Source organism: Bactrocera dorsalis, chromosome 3 (assembly GCF_023373825.1).
Source record: "Bactrocera dorsalis isolate Fly_Bdor chromosome 3, ASM2337382v1, whole genome shotgun sequence".
NCBI lineage: Eukaryota > Metazoa > Arthropoda > Insecta > Diptera > Tephritidae > Bactrocera > Bactrocera dorsalis.
This window is the reverse complement of record NC_064305.1, coordinates 17572041-17583422: the sequence shown is the minus strand read 5'-3', so window position 1 is coordinate 17583422 and position 11382 is coordinate 17572041. Positions and strand designations below refer to the sequence as shown.

The window sequence follows — 11382 nt, the reverse complement described above, 5'->3', positions numbered from 1 at the left end:
CGTTATCCGCGCCGTGATAACCGACTATTTGATGCCTGAAATCGAAGCTCGTGATCTTGACGACATTTGGTTCCAACAAGACGGCGCCACTTCCCAGACATCGCATCAATCAATAGAGGGAACACTTCGGTGAGCAGATAATTTCACAATTTGGGCCGGTGGATTGGCCACCTAGATCGTGTGATATCGCGCCCTTAGACGTTTTCTTGCTGAGATATGTAAAGTCTATAGTCTATGCGGACAATCTCGCTTCGATTCAGGCCGTGGAGCAAAAGGTTACGCGTGTCGTTACCAGTCGAAATGCTCGAACGCGTCGTCGAAAATTGGACTCAATGGATGGTTCTGAGAAGTAGCCGCGGCCAACGTTTGAAAGAGATAATCTTCAAAAAATAAATGTCAAAGTATAATTTTTCGAATTTGAAGTTTCTGTGATTTTTCTTTAAGAAAGTAGGAAACCTCGAAATAGATCACACTTTATTACTTTTATATATTTTTAAATAAAAATAACATATTTTCCATGTTATTATTAGCATACCAGTTTCGACAATGCCGAAGCACCTAACGACTTTGGTCAAGCGTCCCAATGGACCGATTAGGCGATCGACAAGTCATCGTTAATAAAGCTATAAAAAATAAGTGTTCTCAGTATAAAATGGAAAATGCCGTTAAAATTCGAATACTTCATATTGGTCATTAGTTTACAGAACGTAATTACTTGACCGCTACGCACTTTTCCTGAGTGGGTGGGTCAAAACAGATACGGGCATTAGAGTTAATGATAGTGCGCCGTGTTTGATATTTTACTCCACAGATGTACATATATAAGTATATATATATAGTATGTACGAATGTGCTGCCATAAATCCCTGGCGTTGGTTACTTCTTAAATGACACTTGTTAGGCGGTGAGTGGGTGTTCGATTGGCAACACGCACACATCGTTTTTGTTTTTTTTTTTTTATAAATAATAGAAGTGCGGATGAGTGATGCCGATTTAGGACAATGACGGTTTGAGTTATGTACATACATATTTTATATATAGAATTTCCAAAACAAAAAAAAAATTGAAGCGAAGCAAAAAGTGTCCATTAACAGCGCAGCGTGAGTAAATATGCGGACCCAAATGCGGGAATCAATATGGTCAATACTACGTCGTTGACATGAAACTCTATCATTAAATAGTCAACATTTCGGGTTTTGGTTTTTCGGTGGGCATTCACAGGGGCTGTCACAGGTGGGCTGCGGCGTTGGCAATGCGCATCAGGCGCTCATGCATTATTAAAAAGTTCTGGCAATTTGCTAAGTACATAGTGGTTACTTTATATTGTATTTTGACAAAAGCTACAACAATTTGGCTATAATAATTATGTCTAATGAATCGTTAAATGAGAAATCATTCTCTTATGAAGAAAAGAACCAAAAACAAAAGTGTGGAAAAATACCCTTTTTCTGCTACGAATTCGAATATGATTCGCCATGCTTCGGAAATATGTTCGTAAGTGCAGTTTTTTGTCGAATCATTGCGATAACGACACTCCAAATGTAGTATTAGTTTTTAAATAAATATATATATAAATATTTTCTGTTTCGGTTTGCAACGACGGGTTTTAAAGACATATTATTCTCTTACAGTGGGACCGTAAAATTAATAACTTGTCATACTGGTTGACAGTATGGTACAGTTTTTTTCTAAATCCGCTTTTATTGTTGTGGCCATGCACGTTTTTTCACTTACAAGGTTTGACAATTAAGTAATGAGACTGATTTTATTGCCGCGCTTGTGGTAAACCTGTGACTTTCCCTTTCTCTTTTTCCGGCATCCCACCCCACTCCATTGATATATGCACCATCGCTCTAGTTTGTTTAGTTCGCCTGCTGCATCAAGTTGAGTGGACGTGTGTTTGTAGTGCTCGTCATAAAAATGGAAAAACGAAATCAAGAGCAACGCGTCGCGATAAAATTTTGCGCAAGAAGTCGAAGGTGAAAACGATGATTATTGCCTTTTTTGATAGCCGTGAAATCGTCCACAAAGAATTCGTTCCACCGGGGAAAACTGTGAATCAAGTCGACTATTGCCAAGTACTCGAAAGGTTGCGAAAACGAGTTAACAGGGTGCTCCCAGACATCGCTCGTAACTGGATCCTTCATCACGACAACGCGCCGTGCCACACAGCCCTCAGCGTGTCTCAGTATTTGGCCTCTAAAGGGATCGCCGTGTTGCAACGGCCGCCTTATTCGCCCGACATGTCACCCTGTGACTTTTTTTGTTTCCTAAAACAAAATCGGTGGTCAAAGGAACCCAGTCGAAGCGTTCCAGAAATGCTAGAAAGCATGGTAAACGCGCTGGAATCGCTGTATAGCTGCCCAAGGAGACTACTTTGAAGGGGATGGCAGACTTGTAGAATAATTTTCAAATATACGGTTTCTATGGAATCAGTCTCATTACTTAATTGTCATACCTCGTATGCTTTGTGATGCTTTTCCATAAGTTTACTTCTTATCTGCTTTCAAACTATAGTCCCCTTAGGATTTATCAGAGCATTTGCCACGACTACAACTTTGAATTGCGCCCAGATAAAGGCAAAATTGAAATTGCTAATAACTAGGAAAAGGGTGCAACAGATTTGCCGAAAGGAGTTGCACTTGAAATATAATACCAATTTTCAGATTCCAAAACTTTTAACCCGGCATGAGAAGGCCCAACTTGCATTTTTCGAAAAAATAAAAGTTTTGCGGAAATGATCTTCAGTGATGAGAAAAATTTTAATTTGGATGATCCAGATGGAAATGAGAAATATTTTTGTGATCCAAGGCATTCCCGCAGACTTGTTATTAGCGTAAGCATAGTGGTGGTTCTCTCATTGTATGGGCAGCTTTTAGCTCACTGGGAAAGTCTCCGATTTGCTTTATACTTGGCTGGATTGATGCACAAATGTGTACGGATCTCCTTGTAAGCGAACTTATATCATTTGCCGAAATGTTTCGAAGACTTGATATTTTAACAAGATAATGATACAGACTTCGTATACCTATACATGTTTCAAGGTATACGATATATGTATATAAGGCTTCGTTTGCCTTATACTGATGTGGAGGAGCCATTGGCAAAAGGTAGGGTCTCTCACCGAAATAGTCAAGCCCATTTTATGTAATTTATGTGGTGGCGGGCTCTTGAAAAGACCACGCTTGCAAAAAAACTCGAGAGCGTTCAACGGGTGGCGCTCGTTAGCATGTGTGGCGCACTAAGGTCCACTCCAACCATACCACTTAACGCATTAACTCTCCTTGGAAAAAATAATTCTTTATTAACTATTTTTACTTAGTCGATCATATTAATATTGTATTCTTGCTAATGGGCTGACTTCAAGTCAAGAACTCGAACTTTCAGATTATCTTTATCAAACTATTTTCAATAAAACACCTTCGAATGCCTAGTGTCAAGTTCAAGCCAAAACATTCATTAACTGGACTTAGGTTGGTCATTTTCGCATCTTGATTATGGGTTTCTGCCTCGACAATGCCGTATCTCGTATATTTTGTTTCGTCCTCCCATATTTGAAGTTTTTAGCTCGATTTATTTAGAAAAATTTTAAATTCCTGTCCGTACTCTTTTAGTGAAAGTGTCCCTACCTAGAATAGTGAGTAAGGAGATATTTGATGAGAAAGGAGATCTTTTGTCTTTACTATTACGATTACGATAAATTATACTACACATATGTCTATAAATTCATTGAGAAACAGGAGTGTGTTTGAAAAAGTAATGAGCCTTAGGTTTCTAAAATTTTTATACAACTCTTCAATACCTTTTTATTAGCGTTAAAGAAAAGCAAAAAATTATGAAATTCAGAAACATTAGAAAATAGCCAAAACATATAAAATAATACGTGGAATAAAGGGTGCTTGCAACAAGTGATCTCGAATCGCCCAACTAGTGGTCGTAAACGTAAAACCACCACATTTCAAATTTCATGCATAGTTAAACTCTTAGATGATGAGCTACAACCCCTTAAAGTTTTCAGTTCCTAGAACATTGTTGAAGCACCAAAAGAAGTCTGCGAAATAATCCATTAATAATAAAGATTTCATGGATGACTAAAAAGGCGAGAGCTAGTGCAGATATTTGGAAAGGAGTACTCTAGGAATGTCGGCTTGGATTATACAAAAGATAACTCAAAGAATACTAATAGACCAGGGTAGATAGTCTTTGAAAGCAAAAAACAATCGTAGTAGGTTGAAACCTGTAGAAAACGAAAGATAAAGTAACAAAAATTATGGTAAAAGTAATTTACGAGCGATCTGGCGCCCGAAAGGTGAAGCCAACGGGCGTGGTTAAAAATGGTTTATCCTGTCCTATTAAAAAAACTGTTATTGTAGCCAGTGAAAAGATCTACAAATTTTATATTGGGTAGTCAAAAAAGTATTTTGTTTTGGAAATTTCGATGTGAAAGATGCACCTCGCTCTGCTCGACCTATCGTTGAGAAAGTCGATGAAATTATGGAAAATATTGACCAAGACCGTCACATAAGCAGACATGACGTCGCTAAGGAACTTAACATTCATCATCAAACGGTTTTGAACCATTTAAAAAGGGTTGGCTACATAAAAAAGCTGGATGTTTGGGTACCACCTGAATTGTCTGTGAAAAATTTAATGGACTGAATTAACATCTGCTATTCTTTGCTAAAACGAAATGAAATCGAACCATTTCTGAATCGAATAGTAACAGAAGAAGAAAAGTGTATCAAATACGACAATAATGTGCGAAAAAGATCATGGTCAAAACGTGTTGAAACTCAGCAAATGGTCACAAAGTCACGACTGACGCCTCGAAAGATTATTCTGAGTGTTTGGTGGTATTGGAAAGGAATCATCCACTATGAGCTGTTCCAGCCTGATCGAACGATTGATTATACATTTTACTGATGAGATTGTATCAAGCAATCGAAAAAAAACGGCCAGAACTGATCAACAGAAAGGGCTTCGTCTGCCATCAAAACAACGCTAGACCACACACATCTTTGAAGACACGGCAAAAGCTGGGAGAGCTTGGCGGGGAAGTTCAGAGGCAGCCACCATATAGCTCCGACCTTGCACCATCGGACTACCATTTGTTTCGGTCAATGCTGTATTCCCTTATTGGAGTAAAGTTGGCTGCAAGAGAAGCCTGTGACTGTGTACTTGTCGTACTTTTTTGCCGAGAAGCCAGAAAAGTTTTACACTGATGGAATAATGTCTCTAGCGGAAAAATGGCAAAAAGTTCATTTAAGTTCAGTATAAAATAAAATATAAATATAAAAAGAAATAAGTTGAAGTTTGATTAGAAATACGAAAAAACTTATTCGACTACCTAATATTCTCCTTCTTCTTCTTTACTGGCGTAATGTTAACATCTCAAAATTCAAATGTTCAAGTTTATGAGTTTTTTGTTTTTATGCAACCTTTTAGAAGATTGTACATTTTCTATTTAGATTTGCAGCTAATGGAAGGCTCGGGAAGGTATTTCCCGATCTTGACGGAGCTTTTAGTGTCAGCTTACACAGCCATATTAGCTTTTCGGGGATACCAAATTGAGACATTACGGCATAGAAGCTGTTCTTTTTCGAAGCTAGTGAAGGCGGCTTGTAAATCGACGAAGAGATGGTGTGTGTCGATCTTCCTTTCACGGGTATTTTATAAGATTTGGCGCATGATGGAAATCAGCGATGTTTCAATGAAAAACAGAAACTATGGGATAGCAGGTGTATGTCATACACCGAGTGGAATATGTAGCTGAAATGGCTGTACAGAAACGATAAAGACTCTAAACATAGGGCTTAGAAATGAAAAAAATATTCCATAGAAAATGTATGGACAATCATTAAGAGTAGCGTAGCCGCAGAACAACGCATGCTAATGATTTATGGCATACAGTACAAGTATACGTAGGCTGCTATATATATTTCTGGCCTAGGCAACACTAAGTGTTGCCAGGTGCAATCTGACATCTACATTGGAAAGTTTGACATTTTTTAGCATAACATCACTCAGAACGTTTTGTCATTTAATAGTGAATTTTTTTATTTACAGGGAATTAGAAAATTCATCTCGGCCAAAAATTGGAATTAACTCGTGAACATTTTCGTGCGATCATTTTTCACAACTTTCGACGTGGATTATCACGACAAGAGTGCATCGATGAACTAAAATCTTTGTATGGCTATGAAGCACCATCCTGTAGCAATGTGAAAAACTTTTACAACGAATTCAATCGTGGCCGACGCTCGCTCAAAGACGAATTTCGTGAAGGTCGTCCAAAAACATCCGTTGTGCCAGAAAACATCGATGCCGTACGTGAACTGATAATGCAAGACAGTCATGTAACATACCTTCAGATAGAGGCATGCCTATACATTTCTCCCACCAGCATACATTCGACATTGCATGACCACCTGGCCGTAAAAAAGGTTTGTTCTCGTTGGATCCCGCACAATTTGACAATCGCTCAAAAAAAGGCTCGTGTGGATTGGTGTAAAGAAATGCTGAAAAAATACGATCGCGGTGCTTCAAAAGACGTTTATAAGATCGTCACAAGTGACGAATCATGGATCTATGCGTATGAGCCCGAAACAAAACAGCAATCGACCGTGTGGGTCTTCCAAGACGAGCCAAATCCAACGAAAGTTGTTCGTGGAAGAAGCACTTCGAAGCAAATGGTCGCCTGTTTCTTCGGCAAAACTGGTCATGTGGCGACTGTTCCGCTTGAGCAACGTAGGATGGTCAATTCTGAGTGGTACACCACCATTTGTTTGCCAGAAGTCTTCGGAGAAATTCGAAAAACGAACAAGAGAAGACGAATCATTGTGTGCCATGACAATGCGAGCTCTCACACATCGGCTCAAACCAGCGCCTTTTTGACCGGCCAAAACGTCGAATTGATGGCTTATCCGCCGTACAGCCCTGAATTGGCACCCAATGACTTCTTTTTATTCCCACACATCAAGAAAATAATGCGTGGTCAACGATTTTCGTCGCCAGAAGATGCTGTTGAAGCATTCAAAAACCATGTTTTGCAGGTGTCTCAATCGGAGTGGAAAAAGTGCTTCGAAAATCGATTTGAGCGCATGCAAAAGTGTATAAATCTTGATGGAGAATATTTTGAAAAACAATAAAACCATTTCCGTTGATAAATATTCCTATTTTTATTATTAGGCCAGAAATATATATAGCAGCCCTCGTATGTTGGATCTGCTTGAACTTGTCGACTCAATTCTATAGCTACAGGTTTTTATGCTCGTATATTGCCTAAGTCAACAAATATGGTCAAATGAAACCAACTATATACGTACATATCTACATTAGTATTTGATAAAAAAATATTATATTTTACGCTCGTCTTATGTAAGGCACCACGTGCAAGAAATTGCCAAAAACAAATATGATCAATCATGAGAACAAAGAGAAATATGTTTTGGCTTCTGCGTTTCTACTTCAGCGGCATGTCTTAAAGCCAGGCTAAGAACAATAATAAGAATTTCAATTCCACCGTCGATATTCAAAGCAAACGTAAAGAGCGTATCAACAGAGAAACAGCTTACATTCAGCGCTGAATATCAACAGAGAGGCTTGCTGTTTTGAGCGCGACTCAGAAGCTGTTCATATGAATAAAGTGCGCTCAGTAGAGACATCACGTTCGCAAGTGCTCAGCTTTACATACATAAGTACATTTGTACATACATAAATATATATGCTTGTGTGTTTATTGTGTTTATCTGGAGTCTAGATACTGACGTGGAAATCAGCTTTTGCCAGAAGTCATTCAACCTGCCGGCGAGCGCTTGCACTTACAGCGCTGTTTCAGAGCGACAATGGCAAGGTAATTGTTTCATATACATATTTACAGCTGTATGCTAGTAAATTTCGCAGTCTAGTAACTAAAAGCAACAACAAATAGCAGCATATAGTCAACTAGCGCTTGCTGATCAACATGCTGAGAGAATGAAATGAAAAGTCAATGCTAAAATTTTATATGAAAACGCAGAAAAGTAGAAAAACACCGATGGGCTCCATTAACTGTGTGTGTGTGTATCAGAGTGTGTTTATGCGACGTATGACTCTGTGTGGAGTGCTGTTGACGCTCTTTAGGCTACCCGGGAAGTTAGTGAGCACAGCTGTGCGGTGGTTATAGCAACAGCTCAAGCCACCTTTCTTTTCCAGCGCCTGTTTATTCAGTAAGAAAAATACGCCGGCAGTGAGAGGGCGATTAAAAGAACGGCTACAGCTACAGCCAACTAAAAAACACTTGCCATACAATTTATAGCATATATTAAATCTTCTTTTTTTTTGTAAAGTTAAAGAGTAAAAAAAAGTCTTCGCAATTTTCGCAATGCAAACGGCAACAAAGTACCTGAAATACACCCAGCTTCTTGCCAGTCTAGTGCTCGTGGCTTGTGTAACCACCGCGGCGGCCAGTTCATGCGCCGGCTGCGTGGATTTGGATGAGCTGAACTTCGATCAAACGGTCGAGCGGTTTCCCTACGCGCTAGTCAAATTCGATATTGCCTTCCCTTATGGTGATAAACATGAGGCCTTCGCGGCATTCTCGAAAACTGCGCACAAAGTTACCAAGGAGCTGTTGGTCGCCACTGTCGGCATCAAAGACTACGGCGAGAATGAAAACAAAGAGCTGGGTTTGCGTTTCAAGGTGGACGATAAGAGCTTTCCGGCTATTTTGCTCTTCAAGGCTGGCAAGTTGGAGCAGTATGTGCGCTTTCCCACACACCTGGATGTGACATTGGACAATTTGAAGCAATTTGTGACGCAGCACACGGATTTGTATATCGGACGCGACGGTTGCCTCAAGGACTTTGAAGAATTGGTGAAGAAATATGCCAACAAAGAGAATGCCGAACAAGTGGCGTTAATAACGAAAGCAGAGCAAATGTTGCAAGGTGTGGCAGGCGATGAGACGAAGTCGGCGAGTGCTAAAGCTTACCTGGTTTATATGCGAAAAATCAATGAGAAGGGTTACGACTATGTGGAGGACGAGACCAAGCGGCTGCAGCGGCTAAAGGCTGGCAAGGTGACGGATGCCAAGAAATTGGAATTGCAGCGAAGACTCAACATACTCGAGGCATTTCGTGTCAACAAGCTGACGAAGTTGAGGAGCAGTGAAGCGGAGCTCTAAATCCAGGGCTACATCAAGCAGATAAAAATTAAATGAAGTGAAGTGCTTTTAATCCATATAAGAGACATACATATGTATATACAAATACAACAAAATCATAATGTAGTTAATTAAGTGTGTGTGTGACGGGACAAAAGCGGCAATAACACAACAATTTAACGGTGAAAAGCGTTTGTAACGCGTAACTCTGCGCTTCAACTAAATTATATTAGTTAATACACATGTATGTCTGTATGTATGTACATAATAGTTTATTTTCGTTTCATTTAATAAATTATTAGTTAGATTTATATAAATAAACTGTTTGTTAGTGTGCGTATTTTTGGTATTGAATTTTTTGTTGGTAACCCCTGGTTTGTTGTGCCGCAAACTTGTTAGAATTCTGCCATGGTAACCTGTTTTTGGTATACTGTTGCGTATGGCAATAAACCGAAAGCAAATAATTCGGCAATCCGGCAATACTGTGCTGCCATAAAAAGCCTTGGAGCATTCACTAGGGGATTATAGCTTTCTTTAGGCAACAATAAGTAAGAAACAAGAAAACACGCCATAAAATCCGTTAAAGATGTACTTTTTATAGCATAAAATCTTTATTTTGATTTTAATTGCTCAGTCTGTATGACAGCTATATGCTTTAGTAGTCCCATCTGAATATTTTTGTTTTTGGAGATTGAAGTGTATATTGTCTTGGATAGTCAACCTCTTCAAATTTCTTAAAGATATGTCGTCAAATGAAAAACGCTTTTCAAACAAGCACTTGATTCTGATTGTTCACCTTGTAAGGCAGCTATGTATATGCTTTAGAATTTCAGATAGATATCTCAGAAACTGAGGGACAAGTTTACGTATATACAGATTGAACATGCAAGCGGGCATAGCTAAAGCGACGCAGCTCATCATGCTGATCATTTCTATATATGTACATATATATAAAGGGTTTTTCAATAATGGCGCTACAAAAGTTCACAGTTTGGGATATCGATGAAATTCTTTATTGCTTCATCAATTGTTGATGGCTTGTTGGCATCGACAATAGACTTGACATAGACGTTCCTGTGGAGCGGAAAAAGTCTAACGACGTCGAACCGCACGACCGAGGTGGCCAATTGAACGGGCCACTTCGTGAGATAACACGTTCACCCAACCTGGTTTTCGATAAATCGATTGTGGTATTCGCTCTGTGTCTTGTGGCGCCCCATATAGTCCATATCATCCAATTAGGGCCAAAAATATTCGGTTATTATTGAGCGGTAGCGATTTCCATTCACAGTAACGTGCCGATCTTGATTATCATGAAAGAAGTACGGTCCAATGACGCCGCCGGCCGCACCATCTTGCGTCAATTTGATCTTTTAAGGCTGTAGGCCGAGATCTTTGCCCGAAATTCGCCATAACGACGTCACAGAGAGGCCCAACGTTGAGTGCGACGTGTGAGAGACTGATTTGGGTCTTTCTCAATTGATGCGCTAGCGGAAACAATATTGTCGACATTACGGGCACTTCTTTGTCTCACTAGCACGGGAGCATTTTGTACTGTGCCCGTGGATTAAAATTTTTCCACCAGACGCTCAATTCTTGATCTGACAGTACGATTATGGCGACCATAAATTGGACGAAGCGCTCCTAAAGTTGAGGCCACTGTCTCCGAATTCCGGTAGCAATTTTAATACTTTCGACTAGTTGTTGGATGATGAAATGGCAAAGAATGGAGAAAAATATGGCGTCGTTTGGTGTTCCTATCGGTCGACTTTTGACGTCCTGATTTGAGATAAAGGTTCTCCCGTTCAAAAATTTTTACAGAGTCTGGAACAAGTAACAGTCCGAAGGTTTCGAGTTGTTATTTGATGATTTGCATCGACCAACAACTTTATTTTATCCACGACGGCATCCAGAGTCCTTCTAGAACGTGGTGCTTCTTGAGGATCGAAAAAATCGAATTGAAATTCTGCAAATCAACTTTCGCGGGGTCCGGTCAGCACATCTCCGTACATATCACCTTATTTTCGCACTAGGTTAAGTTAAGAAGGTCACTCCTAACATGGATCTCAATTGGACAGCTGAGAGCGCAGGTCCGTTGTTATACCTGAATCTTACATAATTGATCATAAGACTCTTACAAATCGACAAAGCGCTTCGAGCCAGTGAGAAATTTGTTGAGACGTCAAATGTCCCTTTCGGCTATGTCTCCTGCTTCCCCGAAGTTAAGACTGCTGAGATGA

General features: G+C 39.7%; 1 protein-coding gene across 1 annotated transcript; it reads left to right on the top strand.

Annotated features, from left to right (window-relative positions):
- Positions 1–8094: 8094 nt before the first annotated feature.
- LOC105224693 (protein windbeutel) lies at positions 8095–9482 on the top strand. The gene has a single exon (XM_011202849.4). The coding sequence runs from the start codon at positions 8363–8365 to the stop codon at positions 9161–9163; it is 801 nt and encodes a 266-aa protein (XP_011201151.2). The 5' UTR covers positions 8095–8362; the 3' UTR covers positions 9164–9482.
- The last annotated feature ends 1900 nt before the right edge of the window (positions 9483–11382 follow it).

What these genes read in the sequence shown, in the direction of transcription:
- LOC105224693 (XM_011202849.4), top strand. Translation starts at nt 8,363, where the DNA reads ATGCAAACGGCAACAAAGTACCTGAAATACACCCAGCTTCTTGCCAGT.